Source organism: Salmo trutta, chromosome 8 (genome assembly GCF_901001165.1).
Source record: "Salmo trutta chromosome 8, fSalTru1.1, whole genome shotgun sequence".
Lineage (NCBI taxonomy): Eukaryota > Metazoa > Chordata > Actinopteri > Salmoniformes > Salmonidae > Salmo > Salmo trutta.
In genome coordinates, this window is record NC_042964.1 from 11,895,643 (window position 1) to 11,922,566 (window position 26,924).

A 26,924-nucleotide genomic window follows, 5' to 3' on the forward strand; every position below is an offset into this window, starting at 1 on the left:
GTATGTCATCCCTTTGATTTGATTTTTATTTCGTGATTAGTACAAATGTAAATGATTTGTTACCATTGAGAAATAAAGTTTTAACATTTTAATAGCGCTAAATTATATGCCGGTGTATTTATTTGGGTCAAGAAGTTATCATAATCTATATGATCATATTTTATCTATTTCTTACTACTAGAAATATCATTTTAATTCCGTGCTCATACATACCACAAGAAGGCGACCATGTCACACGAAGAGAAACGCGCAAGAAAATTATCTGGGACAAATTGTTCGCTGCAGGCCTACGTAGATTATCCGAACACGTTTCCTGCTAAAGTAGAAAGGATCAAATGGTGTTTGAAAAGAAGTCTTCGGGTGAGTTTAACCTTCTTTTCTTACTGAAATGGTTGCTTCTGATTATAATAACTATGTCGAATACGTAACTTGAGTTCACAAGTCAATAATTCAATAACAATTCAATTAACAAACAACCGTTCGTTTGTCACTTGAGCTTGCTAACTGGCTAACCTGGTGGTGTTGTGTCCAGATCGTGCAGATGCGCTATCATCACAAAAAATACCGGTTGTGAGCACGTTTGACATACTCTAGTTATATGTTTCAGTATAGTATCTCATATTAACCTAGAAAGCAGGCGATAAAGGTATTCAATTGCAATGAGAGGAAGTACATGACAACAGAAAGTAACTTTCAGTACTTTTCCAACAGCAAGGTTAGCTAATAAATCATCGTCTAGTCCGACTATTACTAGCTATTCTAGCCAGGCTATAGCTGTTCCACCTGTGTGATAGTCGTTGATATGTAGCTAGTGTAAACCTAGCCAACAGATCTGACCGGGTGGGTATAATTTGTGGAATGTTCCAACAAGAATACGATCCAAAAACGTAGTAAAGTACAAGGTTGCCAACAAACAACGCATACAAAGTAGCATGATCAATTCACCTAGCTAACTAGCTGCCGAATAGGAAACAACTCACCACGTAGCTTATTCTTAATGTTTGTCCATAGGCTACCAGAGTGAAGACAGAATTTTTTTCTGAATAAACGTGGTGAGTGACAAATTTAATGAAATGGCCCACTCCCTAACTTTGTATGCGTTGTTGGCAATCTTGTTATTTACGAAGCTTCTGGAACAGATTCCTGTTGGAACGTTCCACAAATTATACCCACCCGATCTGACCCACTTGCATACAGCTGCACTAGGGTCGGCCAGACGTGTAGCTTAAGCAGGGGTGAAAGTAGATTTAATTTCTTCGCTATACAGTACCTCCTAAACCAAAAACATGTATGGGCCGAATCATAGAATTACATATTGAATCCCTATTAATTCAATAGGATCTCTGTGGGACGAGTTGTAAAGATTTGAGATTTAACTTTAAAAATGTATTACTTTTTGTGGCAAACAGAACCAGTCATGATGTTTACATCTGATTTTCAAACAATTACTTCAAATGGGTCTTTTACTAGGCTACCTGTGCACTTTAATCCACCCCCCCAAAAAAATTATCCAGCCTCCAAACCACTTTGAATGGAATGAGAGATTGGCTGCAGTGGCTACTGTTAGCTAGAATGAGAACGAAACACAGCAGTTTACTTAAACTAGCAGTCGTACAATTATCTCGGTATAACAGTTGGGATAATGCAACAATTCGGAGTACAATGCATTTCTCATCCATGGATTGAGGAACGTTTTCCGAGCCATATCTCGCGCTGGCTCCGCTGCGTCTTAATCTACACAGGAAACTTGTCTGACCCTATTGCAGCTTTAAGAAAGCAGGTCTGAGTAAAGCATAGCAGGCACACATTCAACTAACCTGGCGATACACTTTTCTTCGGAATCGAGAATGAAGAAAGTATCTTATAAATGCCTGTGTCCAGCTCTTTTCTAAGCTACACGGCCATGTGTAGAAGTAGATGACAGCGCGTCACACAGTGGACCAAAATATGTAAATGCATGCAAGCTGGAATTTCTCACTCGATACAAAATATGGATTTTTTTTATATTTCTGAATATTCTCTACTCATTCAAGGGTTTTTATTTTATTTTTACTATTGTCTACATTGTAGAATAAATGGAAGACATCTGGAATCATGTAGTAACCAAAAAAGTGTTAACCTCTCTGGTACATGTGGGACGATTTCGTCCCACCTACGTAACAGCCACTTCAATCCAGTGGCGCGATTTTTGAATCGTTAGAAATGCTATAACTTCAATTTCTCAAACATATGACTATTTCACAGCTATTTAAAGACAAGAATCTCGTTAATCTAACCCCACTGTCCGATTTCAAAAAGGCTTTACAACAAAAGCAAAACATTAGATTATGTCAGCAGAGTACCCAGCCAGAAATAATCACACAGCCATTTTTCAAGCTAGCATATCATGTCACATAAACCCAAACCATATCTAAATGCAGCACTAACCTTTGATGATCTTCATCAGATGACACACCTAGGACATTGTGTTATACAATACATGCATGTCTGTTCAATCAAGTTCATATTTATATCAAAAACCAGCTTTTTACATTAGCATGTGACGTTCAGAACTAGCATTCCCACCGAACACTTCCGGTGATTTTACTAAATTACTCACGATAAACGTTCACAAAAAGCATAACAATTATTTTAAGAATTATAGATACATTACTCCTCTATGCACTCGATATGTCCGATTTTAAAATAGCTTTTCGGATGAAGCACATTTTGCAATAATCTAAGTACATAGCCCGGCATTACAGGGCTAGCTATTTAGATACCCACCCAGTTCAGCCTCCACCAAAATCACATTTCCTATAAGAAAAATGTTCTTACCTTGCTTGTTCTTCATCAGAATACACTGCCAGGACTTCTACTTCAATAACAAATGTTGGTTTGGTCCCAAATAATCCATCGTTATGTTCCAACAGCGACGTTTTGTTCGTGAGTTCTAGAATGCTTCTTCGCGGTGTCGCGCATGGCGCATTGGCGTGTCAAAAATGTCTAAATATTCCATTACCGTACTTCGAAGCATGTCAACCGCTGTTTAAAACCAATTTTTATGCCATTTATGTCGTAGAGAAGTGTTAATATTCCGACCGGGAGTATGCATTGAGCCTAAACAGCCGAATAAAATTTCTCCTCAGAAGCGACTCATGCACGCGCATCATTGAAAGGTCCTCCGAGCATCCACTTACAAAAGGCGATAATATATTTCAACCTGAGGTTCCCTCGTAAACCTTCAGTTATTTCGCGGGCTCTGAGAGCCTATTGGAGCCCTGGGAATTGTCACGTTACAGCTAAGATCCTTACTTTTCAATAAAAAGAGGTAAGACGCACGACTCCTTGTCAGACAGGGTACTTCCTGCTTGAAGCCTTGTCAGGTTTTTGCCTGCCATAGGAGTTCTGTTATACTCACAGACACCATTCAAACAGTTTTAGAAAATTCAGAGTGTTTTCTATCCAAACCTGAACAATAATATGCATATTCTAGCTTCTGAGTTGGTGTAGGAGGCAGTTAAAAATGGGAACATATTTTTTCCAAAATTCTCAATACTGCCCCCTATACCAAACAGGTTAAATCAAAATATATTTATTTTTGAGATTCTTCAAAGTAGCCACCCTTTGCCTTGATGAAAGCTTTGCTCGCTCTTGGCATTCTCTCAACCAGCTTCACCTGGAATGCTTTTCCAATAGATCCCACATATGCTGAGCACTTGTTGGCGGCCTTTAAAACATGAGCCCAACGTAGACTCAAATGACTTAATCCATATGACTAGAGGTATTGGATATTTGAATAAAAACATCTCTCTCCCTCACTACCCCTACTCCCTCTATCTCCCAGCCCGTGTAGCGGAGGCAGGACAGAGGCGTGTGTTGGACGATGCAACACGCCAGCGGAGGTTAAATCGCCAGCTGGATGCTCTAGAGAAGGACAACTTCCAGGATGACCCTCTCTCCTCCCTGCCTCCATCTGGTCCTACCGCCCGCCTGCCCGCCTTTAGCGAAGGAGAGGAACCCGGTGTGTGAGGGAACACCTTTTAGACCTGCCCAGTGCTATTGTTTGGTGGAGAGCTCTATATTAATTTGTTCATGTGTACTTCTGCCTCCCTTCTCTTACATCTCTTCATCCTCCTCCTCTCTCTTTCTCTCCCTCTTCTCCTGCCTCTCTTCACTCCTTCCCTCTTTCTTTCTTTCTGTCTGTCTCTAGGTAAGAAGAAGAGGAAAACTAGAGGTGATCACTTCAAACAGAGATTTCGCAAAAACTTCCAGACTCTACTAGAAGAAGAGGTAGGTAATAGAATGAGAACACCTCTGACCTCTAACCCCACAAGTAGTCCGCCATATAGAGAAGTGGGTGTCATTTGAAACACACCAGCATCATGTGCAGAGGGGTGCATCCTGACAGAACGTTCAGATAGAAATACATTATGATGGTATGTATCAGGGTTGGTGTCAATTCCAGTCAATTCAGGAAGTACACTGAAATTCCAATGCTTTTCAGTAAGGGAAATGTTGAATAGGAGTTTCGTTTACTTTCTGAATTGAAACGGAATTGACGCTAACCCTCGTATGTATGGTCCTCTGTAGCTCAGTTGGTAGAACATGATGCTTGTAACTGGTTCAAGTCCCGGGATCACCCAAGCGATAAAAATGTATGCACGCGTGACTGTAAAGTGCTTTGGATAAAAGTGTCTGCTAAATGCCATGTAGCACATTTCTCTCACGTAGAATAAGGAATGACGTCAGCTCTATAGAGACTTCTGAACGTGACCCTGGGTGCGTACCAATAATATCTCCTTTCTCCTGAAGTTTGAACTCATTCACTAAATTCAAAAAAGTAAACTTAAGCCTTGTCTGATCCAGAACGCCCCAAAGTAAACCCATTCACTACTACCCACAAATCTAAAAGCATTGGATTGGTGGAGGAATTGGCTAGTGGGAGCTTCCACCATATTTCTTATACTAATAATTTCCCTTGAAATCATGAATTGAGATCTTCCCATAGACTGGTTAGTTGTTTAGCAACAAAACCAATGCATGCAAAACAGACAGGGTTGGCTTAGATTGTTGACAACATGTAAGCTATATTTCGTCTCTAATGTTTATTGAAAACATACATTTGCACAATGAGCTCTTGTGTCCTCTCAAATACAGTTGTTGGTTAGCTAGCTAACGAATTTTAGCCATATTAGCATTGATATGAAATCAGTCAGAACACCTCAAGAACAATATAAAACAAGCTGATTCCCCACATGGCAGTTTGTTGTCATTTTTGCTAGCAATCTGGCCATCCAGAATCACAACAATACGCTGATTTCTGCCCCAAGGGAGCGCGTTGTTCGCTAACCCATCTGTAGCCCCCGTCTTTGCTGAGAGGCTAACCCTGTCCTTGCTGTGTTGTGATTGGCAGAATGTGTCTGAGAGGGAGGAGCCTAACTACCTGTCAGCTGCAGCCCCTCCCTCCTCGCTCCCCCCTCGTCTGTTCTGCTCCGTCTGTGGATTCCCCTCCTCCTACACCTGCTGCTCCTGTGGGGGGCGCTACTGTTCCACGCGCTGTCTTCTCACGCACAGAGAGACCAGGTAACTCACACTACACTACGCTAGAGCTGGGACCATAAACTGAAAATGATCGACACCAACCATACCGATCACTTATCTCAGCCATTTTGTTGATGTCGTTCATTACGATAAGTAGCCTATACTAAAGAAATGTGAAGTTTGAAATGAAATGCGTTCGCTAATATGACAGATTTGTTAATGTGACAATTGATGGCTACAACCATCAAACCAATAGTAGTAGTTTAAAGGATAATACAAGAAAAACTGTGGTGCACATTGTTATTAACTTATTGTTCAATTTATTGTTATCGCATCAATTAGGCAATTTATCGCGATACATTTTTTTGTCCATATCGCCCAGCTCTAACACACATACATACACACACTGTTCCATACGCTGTCTACACACAGCGAGGCTACGTAACATGAATGCAACACACACACTACACCCCCCCCCCCCCCCCGCACACACACACAGGATTGTATATTAACCCCACTACCCTTAGCCTCACATCTCTCTTTCTCTCTCTCTCTTTCTCTTTCTCTTCTCCTCTCTCTCTCTCTCTCTCAGGTGTCTGAAGATGACTCTGTAGCAGCTGATCTGACTATACCTGGTCATGCTCACAAAATGGGGATGGTAAATTCCTCCACCTGTAGCTGTATAGAATGTTACAACACAGGAACGGCGCTACAGATAATGACCGTGTACCAGAGATGCTATGGAGAGAACACTACCAGACAAGTAATGGGGAACGCTACCAGAAAGTTACAAACATGCACACAGTGGCTCAGCACTCTGCAGTGTGACGTCAGTGTTGTGGAGTAGGGTCTGAAGCAGCAGTGGTGCGTGGGTAAAATCACTGGGGAAGCCAGAAAAAAAGCCATATTACAACCTATGTGTTGTGATAATTGCATTGTTTGCTCTATAACTTGTTAATTCATATTACTTCACGAATAGGTCTATCACTCTGTCATACAGTACACACTTATTTTTTTGTTGTCCACGGTTACCTGGCTAAAATGCTTGCTCGCTAGCTTAACTTTTATTCATGGGAAATGTTAGCTAGTTAACATTAGCCTTCTACATCTAGCTACATATTGAACTTCCATCCTCTCAGGCCAGGGGCACAACATTGTATGAATTTATGGTTGGAACAGAATCGCCGTTATAATCATTGGTACGGAGAATTAAGTAGAACCACAAATCCCTATCTCCATCCATGGCTAATTTAAGAAGGGGACAACTTAGCTAGCTAGCCACCAGAGGACAACAACACAACGAGATGCAACAATTCAATTTGTTTCTGTCAATGACGTATGCTCTCAGTGCGTTTTGATAGGAGTGATGCCAAAATCTAAGCTGGCTTCCAAAATGTACTTGGTCAATTTTTGGGGGAAGCTTGGCATCCATGAATACACGCCACTGGTCTGAAGGCTGCGGAGACTGGGCAGGAGGAAGGGAGGGGTTTGTGTAGTGGGGGGGATCCCAGGGACTGACTATCTTTGTCTGTTTGGTCTGTCTGACTTTGCTATAATGATTTAATTAAACATGTTTGATTATGACTCAGTGTGTGTATTGTAAACCTTTATGCTATAGCGTAACCTCCTCTGTGTGTGTGTGTGCGTGTACATGTTTGACTGGTGTGTGTGTGTACCCTGGTTCAGGTTTGTATACAGATGTTTGTTTATAAGCTCTGTCCTGTTAGGAAGAATGTTCTTAGAGGGAACAACAAGTTGTAGGCTTATCTGCTTCCAGGAGGATTAAAACAACTTCCTTTTTCTGAAACCACTGCTCACACGCATCCTGACATCAACACACACCCTTCTGCATAACTGACTAAAGGCTACCAGTGGTAAAGTATATGATTATATGTTTATGTATTGCATGTTATATAATTATATTGGGGGGAGGGTTGTCAAGTGGTAATTAAGGGCAACAACCCCTGAACCTCAGCTGTAAAGGGACGTTAATTATTAATGCACGCAGATTAGGGGGTTTCCACTAGTTACCACAGCCACAAAGTCAAAATTGGCTATATTGTAAAAATTCATGAATAAAATAAATAGCTTTGTGCTCTTAATTTATGGTTAGGCATAAGGTCAGCAGTAGTGTGGGTATGATTAGGTTTAAAATCGTTTAAAGATGAGAAATGGTCGAAATAGGCGGGGTTTATGACTTTGTGGCTGTGCTAACTATAGTGACGACCGGTGGAGGAGAGAGTGAAGGTAGCGCCTGATTTGACACAGAGGACGTCGGAGTCAGTGGCGGTTCTAGACCATTTCAACTGGGGGGGCCAAGCTGGGGCCAGTTGTACTGTTAGAGGGGCCAGTTACATTAGACGTTATTATTGTCATATCGTTTTCTTCACTGCATTAGCAGGCAAAAGACCATGTTCATAATCATTAGTGTTCCCGAGTTGCCACTGTCTAATAACGGATGTAAAAAAAGAACGATAGCAAAAATTAGTTATTTAAAAATGATTTCATACTCCACATTTAGGGGGGCCACAAGGGGGTCCAAAATTGTTGTCACAGGGGCACTGGTACCCCCCTGCCCCCCAGAACCCCCCCTGGTCGGAGTAGGCTGTATGTGTGTGTTTGTAGCCCATTTACAGAACTGGGAGGTTGAGTTCTCCTGTTAACGAGTGAAAGCTGCGCTTGCATCGGGCGCTGTGAAAATGGCGGATGACTGCGCTAGGCTCGGTACAATAATCGGTCAATGTTCGCACGGCAGACTTTGCCCGGTGAGGGAGTGTTGTGTGTACGGAAATCCAGTAACGTGGCGCGAGCAACTGTCAAGCAAAGCTAGTAGCGGAACGGGGCTCCTCGAGCTGTCAAGCGAGTCGATCGCTGGAGCGCGCAAGGTGAGTAGACTTGAATGAATGGGTGTATGGTTCGTCCTTTTAACACAGATCTTGGATCCGAATACCCTACCCAAACCCTAAACCACTATCGGGGGATGGCAGAGACCGCGAGCAGATGAATCCCTCTTTCAATGCGCGGTGATCATGAGGCACAATAAACTATAGGCAACCGCTGGCGTCCATTTCAAACGGGTATAGCCAAATAACGCAGTTTTCACCCAGAGAAGCATGATTTTATTTTAATGTTTATTTTCGCTCTTTTTATATGATTTATTTGATGCTGAAAATCCCCTCAACACTGTCTATAGACATCAGCCCTTGATTGGCCAAACTCTGTGTTCTCTGAGGAGCGCAAAACCGATTGGATAAGAGGTGTGCACACTGCACAGATTATTGTGTGAACATGTTGTGTGTGTGTTTCTCTGTGTGCAGGGCTATAGCCCAGACCCCCATTGATACTGCTGCTGCCATGGAGAGGAAAGAGGTAAAATATCGGAATATTTTATTGTGATTCAATGGAACAGTATCTGTTGCAGAACGTCTGATCATCATGCCCAATGGTGTAAAGTACTTTAGTAAAATTACTTGAAAGTACTACTTAAGTAGTTTTTTTGGGGTATCTGTACTTTACTTTTATATTTTTGACTACTTTTACTACACTACATTCCTAAAGACAATAATGTACTTTTTACTCCATACATTTTCTCTGAAACCCAAAAGTGCTCTTTACATTTTGAATGCTTAGCAGGACCGGAAAATTGTCTAATTCATACATTTATCTGATCTGGCGGACTCACTAAACACTAATGCTTAGTTTGTAAATTATGTCTGAGTGTTGGTGTGCCCCTGGCTATCCTTAAAAAAACAAGAAAATGGTGCCATCTGGTTTGCTTAATATAAGGAATTTGAAATTATTTTTACTTTTACTTTCAATACTTAAGCATATTTTAGCAATTACATTTACTTTTGATACTTAAGTATATTTAAAACCAAATACTTTTAGACTTTTTTACTCAAGTAGTATTTTACTGTGTGACTTTCACTTTTACTCAAGTAATTTTCTATTAATGTATCTTTACTTTTACTCAAGTATGACAATTGGGTAATTTTTCCACCACTGATCATACACCAACCCCCCTCTCTCTCTCTACCTCATTCTTTCTCTCTTCTGTCTCTCTCTCTCTTTCTTGTCCTGTCCTTCAGCATCCAGTTGGAGAAATCCTCATCATTCCGATGAGATCTTCAACATCACTTTCGCCCCAGGATTCAGCTAGACACCAAACCCTTCCCCTCCAGCCCTCCTCCCCTTCTCCACCCCTCTCTCTGTCCAGTCCCCAGCTCCAGGCTGAGTTTCTGAGGAGAGCTCCCAGAGCTGCTTCCCCCGACAACGACTCAGCTAGACACCAAAACCTTCCCCACCAACCCTCTCCCTCTGTCTCCCCCTCTGTGTCCCTCTTCTCCTCCCCTCCTCCCCCTCTTTCCTCCCCTCCTCCACCCCTCTCCCTGTCCAGTCCCCAGCTCCAGGCTGAGTTTCTGAGGAGAGCTCCCAGAGCTGCTTCCCCCGACAACGACTCGGCTAGACCCCAAAACCTTCCCCACCAACCCTCTCCCTCTGTCTCCCCCTCTGTGTCCCTCTTCTCCTCCCCTCCTCCCCCTCTTTCCTCCCCTCCTCCACCCCTCTCCCTGTCCAGTCCCCAGCTCCAGGCTGAGTTTCTGAGGAGAGCTCCCAGAGCTGCTTCCCCCGACAACGACTCGGCTAGACACCAAACCCTTCCCCTCCAGCCCTCCTCCCCTCCTCCACCCCTCTCTCTGTCCAGTCCCCAGCTCCAGGCTGAGTTTCTGAGGAGAGCTCCCAGAGCTGCTTCCCCCGACAACGACTCGGCTAGACACCAAACCCTTCCCCTCCAGCCCTCCTCCCCTCCTCCACCCCTCTCTCTGTCCAGTCCCCAGCTCCAGGCTGAGTTTCTGAGGAGAGCTCCCAGAGCTGCTTCCCCCGACAACGACTCGGCTAGACACCAAACCCTTCCCCTCCAGCCCTCCTCCCCTCCTCCACCCCTCTCTCTGTCCAGTCCCCAGCTCCAGGCTGAGTTTCTGAGGAGAGCTCCCAGAGCTGCTTCCCCCGACAACGACTCAGCTAGACCCCAAAACCTTCCCCACCAACCCTCTCCCTCTGTCTCCCCCTCTGTGTCCCTCTTCTCCTCCCCTCCTCCCCCTCTTTCCTCCCCTCCTCCACCCCTCTCCCTGTCCAGTCCCCAGCTCCAGGCTGAGTTTCTGAGGAGAGCTAGCCGTGGTCTGAGAACTGTCTCCTGTGACACCAACGATGTCCTCACCTCCCCCAGCTCCACCCTGGTCTCCCCCTTTACCTCCATCAAAACCTCCACCCTTACCTCCCCCCCACAGCCCCTGTCCCCCTCCATGCCCACTAAAGAGGGTGAGTTTTGAAGCAGTGCCATGGTCTAGTACTGATAGTAAAGTCATGTGATATTTGTCTCTCTCCAGTTCTCAGCTACTGAATAGTAGTAGTAGTGTCATTATAGTATACTAGTAGTAATGTCATTATAGTATACTAGTAGTAATGTCATTATAGTATACTAGTAGTAATGTCATTATAGTATACTAGTAGTAATGTCGGTATAGTATACGAGTAGTATTGTCTGTATAGTATACGAGTAGTAGTGTCGGTATAGTATACTAGTAGTAGTGTCGGTATAGTATACTAGTAGTAGTGTCGGTATAGTATACTAGTAGTAGTGTCGGTATAGTTTACTAGTAGTAGTAGTGTCGTTATTGCATACTAGTTGTATTTGTGTCGTTATTGCAAACTAGTAGTAGTAGTAGTATCGTTATAGCATACTACTAGTAGTAGTGTCGTTATTGCATACTAGTAGTAGTAGTGTCGTTATTGCATACTACTAGTAGTAGTGTCGTTATAGCATACTACTAGTAGTAGTGTCGTTATAGCATACTACTAGTAGTAGTGTCGTTATAGCATACTACTAGTTGTAGTGTCGTTATAGTATACTGGTAGTAGTGTAGTTTTAGTATACAAGTAGTAGTGTCGTTATACTATTCTTGCAGTAGTAGTATCGTTATAGTATACTAAAAGTAGTGTTGTTATAGTATACTAGTAGTAGTAGTGTCGTTATAGTATACTAGTAGTAGTAGTGTCGTTATAGTATCCTACTGGTAGTAGTGTCGTTATGGTATACTAATAGTAGTAGTGTTGTTATAGTATACTAGTAGTAGTAGTAGTGTCATTATAGTAAACTAGTAGTAGCAGTGTCGTTATAGTATACTAGTAGTAGTTGTGTCGTTATAGTATACTAGTAGTAGTAGTGTCATTATAGTACTCTAGTAGTGTCATTGTAGTACACCGGCAGTCGTAGTGTAGTTATAGTACACTAGTAGAGGTGCATTTGTAGTATACTAGTTGTAGTGTAGCTATAGTATACCAGTAGTAGTAGTGTAGTTATAGTATTATTGTTGTAGTGGTGTAGTTATAGTATTCTGGTAGTAGTAGTGTAGTTATAGTACACTAGTAGTGGTAGTGTAGTTATAGTATACTACTACTTGTAGTAATAGTAGTGTAGTTATGGTGTAGTAGTAGTGTAGTTATAGTATACTAGTAGTGTAGTTATAGTATACTAGTAGTAGTGTAGTTATAGTATAATATTAGTAGTAGTGTAGTTATAGTATGCTAGCAGTAGTAGTGTTGTTATAGTACACTGGTATTAGTAGTAGTGTAGTTATAGTATACTAGTAGAAGTGTAGCTATAGTATACTAGTAGTAGTGTAGTTTTAGTATACTCATAGTAGTAGTGGAGTTATAGTATGCTAGTAGCAGTGTAGGTATAGTATACTCATAGTTGTATAGTTGTAGTACACTGGTATTAGTAGTGTACAGTCGTGGCCAAAGGTTTTTAGAATGACACAAACATTAATTTTCACAAAGTCTGCTGCCTCAGTGTCTTTAGATATTTTTGTCAGATGTTACTATGGAATACTGAAGTATAATTACAAGCATTTCAAGTGTCAAAGGCTTTTTTTGACAATTACACGAAGTTGATGCAAAGAGTCAATATTTGCAGTGTTGACCCTTCTTTTTCAAGACCTCTGCAATCTGCCCTGACATGCTGTCAATTAACTTCTGGGCCACATCCTGACTGATGGCAGCCCATTCTTGCATAATCAATGCTTGGAGTTTGTCAGAATTTGTGGGTTTTTGTTTGTCCATCCGCCTCTTGAGGATTGACCACAAGTTCTCAATGGGATTAAGGTCTGGGGAGTTTCCTGGCCATGGACCCAAAATATCGAAGTTTTGTTCCCCGAGCCACTTAGTTATCACTTTTGATTTATGGCAAGTTGCTCCATCATGCTGGAAAAGGCATTGTTCGTCACCAAACTGTTCCTGGATGTGTTGATACCATTCTTTATTCATGGCTGTGTTCTTAGGCAAAATTGTGAGTGAGCCCACTCCCTTGGCTGAGAAGCAACCCCACACATGAATGGTCTCAGGATGCTTTACTGTTGGCATGACACAGGACTGATGGTAGCGCTCACCTTGTCTTCTCCGGACAAGCTTTTTTCCGGATACCCCAAACAATTGGAAAGGGGATTCATCAGAGAAAATGACTTTACCCCAGTTTACTAGAGTAATGTAGTTATTGTATATAGTACTAGTGGTAGTGTAGTTATAGTATACTAGTAGTATTAGTAGTGTAGTTATAGTATACTAGTAATAGTAGTGTTGTTATAGTATACTAGTAATACTAGTGTCGTTATAGTATACTAGTAGTAGTGTCGTTATAGTACACTAGTAGTAGTAGTGTAGTAATGTTATACTAGTAGTAGTGTAGTTATTGTACATAGTACTAGTGGTAGTGTAGTTATATTATACTAGTAGTATTAGTAGTGTATAGTATACTAGTAATAGTAGTGTCGTTATAGTATACTAGTAATACTGGTGTCATTATAGTATACTAGTAGTAGTGTAGTTATTTATAGTGTACAGGTAGAAGTGTAGTTATAGTATACTAGTAGTAGTAGTAGTGTAGCTGTAGTATACCAGTAGTAGTATAGTTATAGTATACTAGTAGTAGTAGTGTGGTTATAGTACTCTGGTAGTAGTAGTGTAGTTATAGTATACTAGTAGTAGTAGTGTCATTATAGTATAGTAGTAGTGTCGTTATAGTATACTAGTAGTAGTGTCGTTATAGTACACTAGTAGTAGTGTCGTTATAGTACACTGGCAGTCATAGTGTAGTTATAGTACACTATTAGTAGTAGTGTAGTTATAGTACACTAGTAGAAGTAGTGTAGTTATAGTATACTAGTAGAAGTAGTGTAGTTATAGTACACTAGTAGAAGTGTAGTTGTAGTGTACTAGTAGTAGTGTAGTTGTAGTATACTACTAGTAGTAGTGTAGTTGTAGTGTAGCTATAGTATACCAGTAGTAGTAGTAGTGTAGTTATACTATTATTGTAGAAGTAGTGTAGTTATAGTATTCGGGTAGTAGTATTGTAGTTATAGTGTACTAGTAGTAGTGTGTATATATAGTACACTAGTAGTGGTAGTGTTGTTATAGTATATTAATAGTTGTGTAGTTATAGTATAATATTAGTAGTAGTGTAGTTATAGTATACTAGCAGTAGTAGTGTTATAGTACACTGGTATTAGTAGTAGTGTAGTTATAGTATACTAGTAGAAGTGTAGTTATAGTATACTAGTAGCAGTGTAGCTATAGTACACTAGTAGTTGTGTAGTTGTAGTAAACTAGTAATAGTAGTGTAGTTATAGTATACTAGTATTTGTAGTAGTAGTGTAGTTGTAGTATACTAGTAGTAGTAGTGTATGCATAGTACACTAGTAGTAGTGGTGTGTGTATATATAGTACACTAGTAGTGTCGTTATAGTATATTACTAGTAGTGGTGTCGTTACAGTACACTAGTAGTAGTAGTGTCGTTATTGTATACTAGTAGTAGTAATGTAGTTATGGTATACTAGAAGTATTGTAGTTATGGTATACTAGTAGTAGTGTAGTTATTGTATATAGTACTAGTGGTAGTGTAGTAAACTAGTAGTATAGTACACTAGTAGAAGTGTAGTTATTTATAGTGTACTGGTAGAAGTGTAGTTATAGTATACTAGTAGTAGTAGTAGTGTAGCTGTAGTATACCAGTAGTAGTATAGTTATAGTATACTAGTAGTAGTAGTGTAGTTATAGTATACTACTAGTAGTAGCAGTGTAGTTATAGTATACCACTAGTAGTGTAGTTATAGTACACTAGTGGTGGTAGTAGTAGTAGTACTAGTGTTATAGTAGTGTAGTTATAGTATACTAGTAGTAGTAGTAGTAGTGTGGTTATAGTATACTATACTAGTAGTAGTGTAGTTATAGTATTCTAGTAATAGTAGTGTAGTTATAGTAAACTAGTGGTAGTAGTAGTAGTAGTAGTACTATTGTTATAGTAGTGTAGTTATAGTATACTAGTAGTAGTAGTAGTAGTGTGGTTATAGTACTCTGGTAGTAGTAGTGTAGTTATAGTATACTAGTAGTAGTAGTAGTAGTGTGGTTATAGTATACTATACTAGTAGTAGTGTAGTTATAGTATTCTAGTAATAGTAGTGTAGTTATAGTAAACTAGTGGTAGTAGTAGTAGTAGTACTATTGTTATAGTAGTGTAGTTATAGTATACTACTAGTAGTAGTAGTAGTAGTAGTAGTGTGGTTATAGTACTCTGGTAGTAGTAGTGTAGTTATAGTATACTATACTAGTAGTAGTGTAGTTATAGTATTCTAGTAGTAGTAGTGTAGTTATAGTAAACTAGTGGTAGTAGTAGTAGTAGTAGTACTAGTGTTATAGTAGTGTAGTTATAGTATACTAGTAGTAGTAGTAGTGTGGTTATAGTGCTCTGGTAGTATTAGTGTAGTTATAGTATACTATACTAGTAGTAGTGTAGTTATAGTTACAGTATTCTAGTAGTAGCAGTGTAGTTATAGTATACCAGTAGTAGTGTAGTTATAGTACACTAGTGGTAGTAGTAGTAGTACTAGTGTTATAGTAGTGTAGTTATAGTATACTAGTAGTAGTAGTAGTAGTGTGGCTATTGTAGTCTGGTAGTAGCAGTGTAGTTATAGTGCACTATTAGTAGTAGTGTAGTTATAGTATACTAGTAGAAGTGTAGTTATAGTATACTAGTAGTAGTGCAGTTATAGTATACTAGTAGTAGTAGTTATAGAATGCTTGTAGTAGTGTAGTTATAGTATACTAGCAGTAGTAGTGTAGTTATAGTATGCTAGTATTAGTGTAGTTATAGAATGCTTGTAGTAGTGTAGTTATAGTATACTAGCAGTAGTAGTGTAGTTATAGTATGCTAGCAGTAGTAGTGTAGTTATAGTATGCTAGTATTAGTGTAGTTATAGTATACTAGTTGTCGTAGTGGTGCAGTTTTAGTATACTCTTAGTAGTAGTGTAGTTATGGTATACTAGTAGTAGTGTAGTTATAGTGTAGTAGTTTAGTTGTAGTATGCCAGTGGTAGTAGTAGTGTAGTTATAGTATAATACTAGTAGTAGTAGTAGTGTCGTTATAGTATACTAGTAGTAGTGTAGTTATAGTATACTAGTAGTAGTTGTTCAGTTATAGTATACTAGTGGTAGTAGTGTAGTTATAGCATACTCGTAGTGTAGTTATAGTACACTAGTATTAGTAATGGAGTTATCATATACTAGTGATAGTGTAGTTATAGTATACTAGTAGTAGTAGTAGTAGTGTAGTTATGGTGTAAAGTACTTCATTAAAAATACTTGAAAGTACTACTTAAGTATTTTTGGGGGGTATCTGTACTTTCCTTTACTATTTATATTTTTGACTACTTTTACTTCACTACATTCCTAAAGAAAATAATGTACTTTTTACTCCATACATTTTCTCTGAAACACAAAGTACTCATTACATTTTGAATGCTTCGCACTACAGGAAAATTGTCCAATTCATGCACTTATCAAGAGATCATCCATGGTCATCCCTATTGCCTCTGATCTGGCTGTTTGTAAATTATGTCTGAGTGTTGGAGTGTGCCCCTGGCTAGCCATAAATTAAAAAAACAAGAAAATGATGCCGTCTGGTTTGCTTAATATCAGGAATCGTTATAGTATACTAGTAGTAGTGTCATTATAGTATACTACTATTAGTAGTGTCGTTATTGTATACTAGTTGAACTTTGGTCATTATAGTATACTAGTAGTGGTGTAGTTATAATATACTAGTTGTAGTTGTGTAGTTATATTATACTAGTAGTAGGTGTGTAGTTATGGTATACTAGTACAGTAGTAATGTGTGTGTGTCTCCAGTCGAGCTGCTGTGTGTAACGTAGTGGTGTACAATAACATTTGTATATGTGTGTGTGTGTGTGTGTGTGTGTGTAGGTTGCACTACTCGCCTGTCTCTCTCCAGTCCTGAGCTGCTAACTGAGCTGTGTCAATCTCAGTCCCGTCCTATGAAGCACGTCTCTGTCTCTAAAGGACTCACCACTGTCTTCTCTGGACGGGGCAGAGGCATAACGGTAAGGTGTGTGTGTGTGTGTCACACAACTGTCTTCTCTGGACGGAGCAGGGGCATAACGGTAAGAAGTGTGTGTGTCACCACTGTCTTCTCTGGACGGAGCAGGGGCATAACGGTAAGGTGTGTGTGTGTGTGTGTCACACCACTGTCTTCTCTGGACGGGGCAGAGGCATAACGGTAAGAAGTGTGTGTGTGTGTCACACCACTGTCTTCTCTGGACGGAGCAGGGGCATAACGGTAAGGTGTGTGTGTGTCACACCACTGTCTTCTCTGGATGGAGCAGGAGCATAACGGTAATGTGTGTGTGTATGTGTCACACCACTGTCTTCTCTGGACGGGGCAGGGGCATAACGGTAAGGTGTGTGTGTGTGTCACACCACTGTCTTCTCTGGACGGGGCAGGGGCATAACGGTAATGTGTGTGTGTGTGTCACACCACTGTCTTCTCTGGACGGGGCAGGGGCATAACGGTAAGGTGTGTGTGTGTGTCACACCACTGTCTTCTCTGGACGGCGGGAGGACAGAAAGTATTTGGGGCAAGATGTGAGAATTGACCTACTGTGGTGAATATAAACTCTTCCTGACTCTCTCTCTCTCTCTCTGTGCTCCAGACTCCTAGCCCTGCCACTGCCTCAGGAGCAGCCAACCAGACACTCCGCTCAGACTCCATGGCCAATAGGAGAGGACAGGCAGGTCCCAGGCTGTTTAATGGGACAAAGCGTTAAAGTGCCTCTGATGACCCCAGCTACTGTATAATGTAATTCAAATGAATGAAAACTAGCAGTCCTGTGGCCCTCCGGGGCCTGGAGTTGAGAACTGAATGTCACAATTTCAAACACTATATATACTGCCATGTGCCAATGCCAACCCACCGACAGACTTACACACACACTGTAACACACACACCCCGTAATACACACACACACTGTACCTCTTCATGTGAGACATGTAAAGCAATGTGGTGAGGTGAAGCAGGTCTCTCTCTGTAAAAAAATAAATTATCAAATGTATCATAACACACTTGTTTGTCTCTGTATTGTGTGTGTGTGTGTAACTTCACTGATAAGATCCAACCCATGGCCAGAGTCTAGAGACATCATGAGATACAGGGACTGTGTGTGTGTGTGTGTGTGTGCGTACGCGTGTGTGTTGATAGAGGGCTGATGAAACAGTGGTTGAGATAAAAGCCAAAGGTTAAAGGTCAAGTACAGAGTGTCCCAGGAGGTGTGGCTTAAATAGGAAGTGTTTCTTTACTGTAATGCATTTAGAAAGAGAAGGAAAGGAAAACAATACTAAGAAATAGTGTAAGCTTCAAAGGGACAAGAAGAAAGAGAGATAAGATATAGAGAAATACAGCTAGGGGATAGCCGTTTACTACTAGTTAGTCGTATTCCCCAGCCGGATCTCTCTCTGTCGCAAATAGCCTGGGGACGAGATTACCTACCAGTATGTGAGGGATGGTCTGCTGAGTGTGTCTGTGTTCAGGACAGTACCTGTTTGTGTAGACAAGATGGGCATTAATGGGCGACTGCAACGCTACCTCCTGCCAGCCTCCATCATGGCTCTGCTGCTCTTCCTCAGTTCTTTCTGGCTCCGTGAGTTTCCACTTTAACCATAGGGTTTAGCTGATGCTGTTCTCTGTGTGGCTGTGTGTGTATAATGTGACAAACTGTACACGTGTCTCTCTCGCTCTCAGCTCAGGTTGCAATGCGTGATTGTGAGACCTCCTGGCACCCCTGTCTGAGTTTCAATTTCTACCTTCCAACAGTGAGTACACACACACAATTTAGCCTGTAGGGAAATGTCTTAACAGTTAGTCGTTCTATAATTTATTTTGTAGTGTAAAACCAAGTGAAAGATTTTAATATATAATAAAGATAAATAGGAAATACACTACGTGGCCAAAAGTATTTGGACACCTGCTCGTCGAACATCTCATTCCAAAATCATGGGCATTAATATAGTTGGCCCCCCCTTTGCTGCTATAACAGCCTCCACTCTTCTGGGAAGGATTTCCACTAGATGTTGGAACATTGCTTCTGGGACTTGCATCCATTCAGCCATAAGAGCATAAGTGAGGTCGAGTACTGATGTTGGGCAATTAGGCCTGGCTTGCAGTCGGCATTCCAATGGTGATCTTAGGCGTGTGTGCGGCTGCTCAGCCATGGAAACCCATTTCATCACGCTCCCAACGACGTTGCTTCCAGAGGCAGTTTAGAACGTGGGAGTGAGTGTTGCAACCGAGGACAGACGATTTTTCAGCACTCCGCTGGCCCGTTTTGTGAGCTTGTGTGGCCTACCACTTCACGGCTGAGCCGTTGTTGCTCCTGAAAGTTTCCACTTCACAATAACATCACTTACATTTGACCAGGGCAGCTTTACTGTCAGTGTTTGTCTATGGAGATTGCATGGCTGTGTGCTCAATTTATACACCTGTCAGCAACGGGTGTGCCTGAAATAGCTGAATTGACTCATTTAAAAAGGGTGTCCACATGCTTTTGGTCATGTAGTGTAGATGATACCTCTCGTTTTGTGCATTCATCTTCTCCGCCTCTCTCCCTCTCTCTCTCCTGTTCCAGCCGGAGAGCCCTGTTATTCCTCATCCAGGAGGGGTGCAGAGTGGGGGACAGCAGGGTGAGAGGGGTGTAGTGTTGGGTTCTGTGCCCCCTCTCCAGGTGTGTCAAGGTCAACAGTTCCAGGTGTGGCGTCTCATGTCCCACCTGACCTCTTCCATGGCTACGCACTCTGATGATGTTCTGCTGGAGCACTACCTCTACAGCTGGGACGAACTCATCAAGTACGGTGTGTGTGTGTCTGTGTGTGTGAGAGTGTTTATAAGGGGAACACCTTTTAAACTTGCCATGAATGATACTGTAAGGAGTTGTTAGGTGAAGGGCTCTACATTGATTCCCCACTCCTCTCTCTCGCTCTCTCTCTAGGTTTATGGAATCTCTCGGACCTCTGGTCAGTTTTTTCTCTCAGAAGGTCAAAGATAAGATCGCTGTCATCAGAGAGCTGGCCCAGCAGGAGAAAGAGGACCTTGAGAAACGTAGTCCAGTAGGACACTCTAGACTACAAACTCCCACATCAGGACTACAAGGCCCAGCGGCCTACAGTTCAGTGCGTTCCATGGTGGAGTCGGAGCTGCAAAGGGGCTTGGTGAACTTCAGTGTGCGGACGCGCTCCGGCTGCAGAAATCTGCTGCGGCTCCACCGTTCGCTGCTCTGGATCCTGCTGCTACTGCAGGGCCTGGAGGAGGGACCGGACGCACAGGGGGTTTACCGCACCCCTGGGGAGCTCTGCAGGTATCCTTTAGACAGAAAACATACACACACACACTCAAAAGGTTACTTCACAATTTCACTAAATTATTGAAGACCAAGTCTCACACTACCCATAGCCTGATGGCCATGCCAGCTTGCCAGTATGGTGGGCACAGATGCCTGCTCTCTCACTCATACACACACACTAACCCTAACCCTGTCCTTGTTCCCTAGGGATGCGTACAACGTGGCCCTGGCCCCCCATCACCCCTGGTTGATCCGCAGCGCGGCTGAGCTTGTGTTTGTAGCTCTGCCAGACAGAAGAGTGTTCCTGGATATAGTTTGTGTGAGAAAAGAGGAGGATGTTGGGCCGGTGCTCAACGTTGTTGTAGACGTTATGAGAGAGGTATACACACGCACACAGACCATACTGGAAGAACACAGCATGATGGAGCTGCCATAGAAAGAAAGACAGACAGACAGACAGACAGACAGACAGACAGACAGACAGACAGACAGACAGACAGACACAGACAGACAGACAGACAGACAGACAGACAGACAGACAGACAGACAGACAGACACGTACGCCAGCACACATAGCCTGCACAGACTATAAAGAAACGTGTTAGAAAGACTGTAGAAACACACAGCAACTCAGTTAGATAGGCCTACCGTATAAGCCTGTTTACAACTGTATATGTAGAAAAGCCCTTATAACTAATGATAACCCTGGAATATCTGCTTCGTGTCAGTGAAAGGAGTGAATAAACATGTTATTTATTCACATGTCTGTAGTTGTTCTTCTGTGTGTGTGTGTGTGTGTCTACTGCTGTAAATCACAGAACTAGAATAAGTACCTGGATCACCAGGCGGGCACTCTGTCCTTCTACAGTGTCTCTGACACAATGGCCCTCCTCCATAGTGTCCAGACCACATTCACTCAGCCCCTCTATCCTGGGTTCTGGCTTCATTGCTTTAAAACCACAGCTGAGTCATGTGAGTTAGACTAGAGTCCTATGTCAGTGATGCTTTACCCTACTATTCTGTGAATTGTTTATCAGAATTGTTTATTTCCTTCTTCTGTGACCCTCAGAGGATTGACTCTCACAGATTGAGCTCTCTGTAGTCTAGATAGAATTTGAGGTTATGGTTTACCATGCCTTACTAGGGTTTTCCTTTTCTTTGAATAGCAGAGGATTGACTTTCACAGATTCAGTTATTTCTAGAATTCAAAGTTATTTTCCCCTAAATCCTATGATGTTGAAAATGAATGTGTATCTCCGGTGAGACTTTACCTCTGAAGGCAGCATGTGATAGGCCATACAATGTTTTCCGAATAATTTCTCATCCTGTTCTTTCCCTTTGTTATCGTGTATTTTTTCAGAGGTGGCTATTTTTGTATGTAGGCTACAGTGCATATGTTGCTGTATATTCTATGTGTATTTATCCTAGGTCTCTCAGATGCTTGATGTTACAGGTCCCCTCGAGGTCCATATTATACCAATAGTTTTTCAATCAACTGAAGTAAGTAGTTTACTGAGCCTTATTTACAGTGTTCTCTCAATATTGACAATGCTGAAGCAAATGCAAACTGATAAATAAACTGCGTATTTGTTGAACGTCTGATTAGTGAACTACTTCTTTCACATTCAGAGCCTCCTAATGCTCTCGTGACAATCACAAAGCAGCATGAATACTCTGTTTTGAAATGCATTTAACTAAGTGAGTTACATTTTATTTTAGTGTCTTTTTGTGAAAAACGACATGAAAAGTTTACAATGGAAATTAATTGAACGCAGTAAGTCTTTATTTTATTAATTAAGTGTTGTTACTTGTTTTAACAATTGTTACTTGTTAGATTAACATTTTAAGGTGTTCCAAAAGCCTTTGTTGATGGCCGAGAACATCCTGACTTTGATGGAGGGTTTGTGTTTCTTCTCCTCGGGTTGAGAAGTGGAGAGACAACTCTCTTGAAGTGGAGCCATGACAGCCTTTGGCTCAATGCAGGGTTGCTAGAGACCGAAGGGGAAAGTTGGCATGAACTTCAGTTAACAAACCTACATGGACTTTAGGTTTTAAAATGATTGTGTGCTCATCCTTTCATGTTGCTAATGTTGTGGGACTGTGAAATATTATGCCGTTTATATGTATAAAAAAAAACTGTGATAAAATAATAATTAGCAGTTAGACTTACGTATGCAATGGTCCTCTTCCCGGGGAACCTTAATCTGGTCCTGGGCTTCCTCTGAGGGCTGTACCTCCTTTTTGTTGTGCCGCCTGAAGCACTTATTGTTTCAAAATAAAATGTCTTACTGAATGTAATTCTTAAAACGACATCATTTATACAACAGCAACAAGTATAAAGTAACACCATTGAGAGGTTTTCATATTGTGTAGTAAGATACCCAACAGCAAGTAATAAACACCAAAAAATGACAGCAAAACTCAATAATAACATTTCACTTAGACCCATTTCTGGTTTACCTTGAGGTTGAGTCTGAACTTGGAAATCTTTGGGAGGAATCTGAACCTCCATTTGCCTTGTTTCACAGCCTGAGGAGAACTGGAACCACTCTGGGCCTGCTCCACAGACCCAGTAGCAATGATGGATGCCTCTGTCATGGATGTTGTCCTCCACTGTGTGACTAGAGGCTCCAGAAATGTTGTCCATCACTTGGTGACAGATCGCGCTGGTGAACAGATTCACTGTGTCATCATAAATCTGCGAAGAACTAGCAGACACCAGAGAGCTACTACCATCAAGTACAGTCACTCGAGAAGTAGTGGAACTTGAGCTGCGGTGACTAGATGCGCCTCGACGGAACATCGTAAAGGGAGGCTTCCTGATCCAAGCCCCACAATGAAGGAGGGAAGATCAAAGGAAGCAGCAATTGCTTCACTAACTCCTCAGCGAACATGTACATGAGTTTGGAGGAGAAGGGTTTCCCCACTTGGGAGCTTTTCGCTCTGATGTCTATGAAGAGCCACTTCTACTGGTGAGATGACCTCTGGAAGCATACACTCACTCTTGTTGGATCCAAATGACTTTTGGATCAAAGTAGGAGCAGAAATGTTTTTAGCTTGCTCTAGATTCTCCTCTTTGTCTCGATCTGAGCTGTTAGGGGCCAAACGTCGAGAGTAAAATCCCCTCAGCGTATTCTGCAACCTTTTAGAAAGGTTAAGGGCCATGGGTAGAGCTTTCCTTTTTGTGAAATCTGATTGTGTGATAAATATCGCTCAGAAAGGAATCCATCATTTCAGAGGCTTCAGAACCTACATTAATTGTAGTTGTTAAAAGTTCTGGCATAGCTGGCAGATTCCTTTCACTGGCCAGATTACTTGAATGCTCAGGTGTGCAAGCAGACATTTGTGCAGATAGACTTCTGCTAGACTTAATGAGCACTTCGCTAATAGTGGCTTCTGACTTCAATTCAACACTGGAGAACTTCTCAATGGTTGACATTACAGGAGATCCAAGCTTTTTCTCAGAAGGTGAAAGTATGAGGATGTTTTGACTCACTAAGCTGCCAGAGGATACAGTCTCTTTCAGAGATTTTTTCTCTGCTATGGAGTCTTCCAGAAGACCACCAACACTATCCCTTGAAGCCAAAACATTTACTTTGTGTGTTATTTCTCGAAGCGCATCCATTGTTCCTTACTCTCCTTCCTGGCATTCTCTGGAGTTGACCATAACAGCCATGACCTCTCCTGTCAACAGTGCAAGAGAAGCCTCAATGTCCACATTCTCCTTAGATGGATTAGTTTTGGCTTGAGGCGCAGCCTGTCCAGTGACTCCAAACCTCTGCAGCTTGGCACAGATAACAGACACCAGCTTCTGAGCGGCCTGCATGGCATATCGCCTGCCAGTGTCACACAACACTGGTCTTGATTTACCTGAGCTGGAAGAGGAGATGATCAGTGAATGTCAGAGTTCACCTGACTCATGACGTCTCTGACCACAGATCTGGTCAATCCAGGTGAGCCAGAAGAGCAGGATTGATCATCCAGCGCTTTGAGAATTGTGGCCTCTGTGATCCCAAAGAGGGCATTCAGAGGATCTGTCAGTCGAGCATCTCCTCCATGTGCCCTCTGCAACGACGTCTGGGAACTTCAAAACAAACACAAGAATTGATCAGTCTTGGCTAATGTTTACATATTGATCTCTACAAATCAATACTCTAAATTCACCTAAATCACAATAATTTTAATATTTATTTCTCTAAAGATGTGCTGTCTGCCTTCTTACTTTACCATAAAAACAGTCATTCTTTAGCTTTTCATTCTTAGAAGTGTCATATGCTGTGTAATGTGTGAAAAAGTTGGCTTGAGTTCAGTATGTATACGGTGCTAAGATCAGTCAGGTCAGGCACACAGTTGAAGTGTGGTTGGTGAACATACCTTGTGGAAGAACGTGGAGTGGATGTGTGGGAGCTGTAATAAAATCTGCCACTGCTGCTCGTCCTCAATTCTCTGTTGTGGTACCTGTGTTCGCGGATCAATTCCAGCCTCTGTTCAAATTCAAAGGATGAGGGGTAGGGACTCTTGATGCGTTGACTGCACAGAGACCTTCCACTGCCAGGCCTCTTAGGTAGACCTTCCTCATTCAATTTCACCACACGTTCCTGCAATGTTGGCGCACTCTGATCCAGTCAGCGAGGGAGAGGAACTAGCTTCTCCAGCGGCATCAAGCGCTAATATTTGTGCAAGGGTCGGGATGAGGATCTCTACCGCAATGTGGGAAACTGTTTTCGCTATCTTCCTACACATTTTGGCAAGGTGTGTTTTGGTTGTCTGTTTCAATACAAGAAAAGAGCATTATATTTATTTTTGAGAGGCTGTGTTGTCAAGTGCTTAGTTAGTCAATATGATAAACTTCATGTACAACTATCTATCAAATAATCACACATCAAATGTTGACAGATAAACTTACAGGATTTCTCATGCCCTCCTGAATCACCTTCCACTGCCTGATAAAGACACAAGTTAACGTGATAGATTTTGAGCATACCTATCAGTGAGATACCTCATGAAATTGATGATGATTGGGAAGCAGACGTCCTCTTGGGTAAAGTAGACTCTTGCGTAATTCCTCATGTAAGAGTTGAATTACTGCCGCTCTGTTTTGGTATTTATCTGGATAGTGAGCTCGGGGTGAACAGAATGCCACTGAGGGACCTAAAGGACAAAAATAAATTCGTTTTTTAAATAAACAAAAGGAACACTAACAAAACAGTACATGTACTAGGAAGATAAATAGTTTAATATAGAAAAAATGTCTAACCTTCTTCAGTGCCTTGGTCTGCTGATTCCTTCAAGAATACAGTTTCCAAATCACACATTATTATTTGTAACATTAAGTTAAAGCAGCCCATTATTTAGCCAATAGATAGCAAGATAGATTCAAACCTAGAAAATAACCCAAGTGGCCAGAGGACCAATCACACCTTCCTCACATTCTTTCTATCCTATACAGTGTTTATCAAAATGAAAGTAATTAGTTTTTTTTAATATGTAAAGATTCTGTAAACTTTTTGTTGAAAAGCTGTGAAGCTGTTGAAAGACATAGGCCTGCCTCCTTTTCGTCTGACATTGAATCAAGTTTGTAAAATGAAACAAGATAGATTAAAACTGAGCAAAAAAAAAAGTTCAAAATGACAAGAGGACCAATCTTACCTTGCCAGACGTGACCTTCTTCTCTTCCTTTAGTTGAGCATCTGGCTTCTCTTCCATCCCTTTCTCCCGGTGGCTATCTTCCAAGTCCTGTTTTAATCAAGTGTTGATGTTATAATCATCATAACTAGCCTATTGCAGTTATCCTCAAAATGAAAGTCATTAAAAGTGTTTTAACCCATGAAGCTTTTTATCTGTAGACATTGTAAAGATTTGTGTTAATAAGACGGTAACACAAAGCTGCCAAAATAAAGCTACCTCCTTTTTGTCTGACTTTGAATGAATTTGTAAAACGAAACCAAAAAGTGCAGAAATATGTTCTAGTTATATGCTATACAGTCTGCACCAAGGACACGGCAGAGAAGGGTCTTCTGAACTGCAGCTCCTATTAAATAAAACCATTCTAATTCCTAATTCTATGGTGTTGACCTTATTGACGTCATAATGATGGCATAGTGGACAACGGGTGGCCCTGCACAGGAATATGAATGCAACCATTAAAAATAGCCTAATGTGATAAAAAAAACTATCTCGGTTGCATTAATAATAAGGCCTATATGTAAGGAAAGGGGATACCTAGTCAGTTGCGCAAATGAATTGCATTCAAATGAAATGTGTCTTCCGCATTTATCCCAAACCCTCTGATAAGGCATAATAACTGGTTCCACAGCTAGGCCTATGTGATATATTTCCTTCATCACCTGCAAGTCAACATCACATGCAAGTCAACATCATCTGCAAGTCAACATCACCTGCAAGTCAACATCACCTGCAAGTCAACCTAATATAAGTTCAACTTGGTTGATTTCAAAAAAGATTTCTGCTATTACTCACCATTCTTTACGTCTGCAAACCGTGTGTCGACTTTGTCACAGCTGTCAGCAAAAAAAACCCGATGGTGTGAAAGTAGGACTACGTAAACAACACGAAAACAGACGCGATTGGAGATTCAGTTTAAGAATAATTTTAATTGACAGCGACTGAATCGGAATACCGCGAACTGGCGTTCAGCACCAAAG

The 26,924-nt window shown here is 41.5% G+C and overlaps 3 protein-coding genes and 1 long non-coding RNA gene across 5 annotated transcripts; 3 read left to right on the forward strand and 1 right to left on the reverse strand.

Annotated features, from left to right (window-relative positions):
* Window positions 1–261: 261 nt before the first annotated feature.
* On the forward strand, window positions 262–7,108 carry LOC115198203 (zinc finger HIT domain-containing protein 1). Its single transcript, XM_029759970.1, has 5 exons — window positions 262–360; window positions 3,827–4,003; window positions 4,193–4,272; window positions 5,396–5,565; window positions 6,116–7,108. Exons 1-5 carry the CDS (start codon window positions 336–338, stop codon window positions 6,135–6,137), a joined length of 474 nt encoding a protein of 157 aa, XP_029615830.1. The 5' UTR covers window positions 262–335; the 3' UTR covers window positions 6,138–7,108.
* Window positions 7,109–8,144: 1,036 nt separating this feature from the next.
* Window positions 8,145–17,989, forward strand: LOC115198204 (proline-rich protein 36). The gene is made up of 5 exons (XM_029759972.1): window positions 8,145–8,408; window positions 8,841–8,892; window positions 9,612–10,839; window positions 16,835–16,971; window positions 17,581–17,989. Exons 2-5 carry the CDS (start codon window positions 8,878–8,880, stop codon window positions 17,692–17,694), a joined length of 1,494 nt encoding a protein of 497 aa, XP_029615832.1. The 5' UTR covers window positions 8,145–8,408; window positions 8,841–8,877; the 3' UTR covers window positions 17,695–17,989.
* Window positions 17,990–18,191: 202 nt separating this feature from the next.
* LOC115198205 (ceramide-1-phosphate transfer protein) lies at window positions 18,192–21,021 on the forward strand. Of its 2 annotated transcripts, none has more exons than XM_029759974.1 (6): window positions 18,192–18,564; window positions 18,666–18,736; window positions 19,549–19,766; window positions 19,909–20,274; window positions 20,467–20,701; window positions 20,776–21,021. In XM_029759974.1, exons 1-5 carry the CDS (start codon window positions 18,480–18,482, stop codon window positions 20,693–20,695), a joined length of 969 nt encoding a protein of 322 aa, XP_029615834.1. In that variant the 5' UTR covers window positions 18,192–18,479; the 3' UTR covers window positions 20,696–20,701; window positions 20,776–21,021. The 2 variants fall into 2 exon arrangements, with proteins under 2 accessions (XP_029615834.1, XP_029615833.1); XM_029759973.1 differs by having other exon boundaries at window positions 20,780–21,021.
* A 607-nt stretch (window positions 21,022–21,628) lies between these two features.
* On the reverse strand, window positions 21,629–26,000 carry LOC115198206 (uncharacterized). The gene is made up of 7 exons (XR_003879189.1): window positions 25,909–26,000; window positions 25,517–25,544; window positions 25,244–25,410; window positions 24,634–25,026; window positions 22,720–24,343; window positions 22,430–22,520; window positions 21,629–22,247 (listed from the first exon to the last, which is right to left on the reverse strand). It is a non-coding gene; the product is annotated as an uncharacterized LOC115198206 (long non-coding RNA).
* Between the last annotated feature and the right edge of the window lie 924 nt (window positions 26,001–26,924).

Excerpts from the sequence above, each read along its gene's own strand:
- LOC115198204 (XM_029759972.1), top strand. Across the intron at positions 10,840-16,834 it reads CTCCATGCCCACTAAAGAGG|GTTGCACTACTCGCCTGTCT; the intron begins GTGAGTTTTGAA and ends GTGTGTGTGTAG. Across the intron at positions 16,972-17,580 it reads GACGGGGCAGAGGCATAACG|ACTCCTAGCCCTGCCACTGC; the intron begins GTAAGGTGTGTG and ends TCTGTGCTCCAG.
- LOC115198205 (XM_029759974.1), top strand. The coding sequence starts at position 18,480 with ATGGGCATTAATGGGCGACTGCAACGCTACCTCCTGCCAGCCTCCATC. Across the intron at positions 18,565-18,665 it reads CCTCAGTTCTTTCTGGCTCC|CTCAGGTTGCAATGCGTGAT; the intron begins GTGAGTTTCCAC and ends TCTCGCTCTCAG. Across the intron at positions 20,275-20,466 it reads ACCCCTGGGGAGCTCTGCAG|GGATGCGTACAACGTGGCCC; the intron begins GTATCCTTTAGA and ends CTTGTTCCCTAG.
- LOC115198203 (XM_029759970.1), top strand. The coding sequence starts at position 336 with ATGGTGTTTGAAAAGAAGTCTTCGG. Across the intron at positions 4,273-5,395 it reads AGACTCTACTAGAAGAAGAG|AATGTGTCTGAGAGGGAGGA; the intron begins GTAGGTAATAGA and ends TGTGATTGGCAG. Across the intron at positions 5,566-6,115 it reads CTCACGCACAGAGAGACCAG|GTGTCTGAAGATGACTCTGT; the intron begins GTAACTCACACT and ends TCTCTCTCTCAG.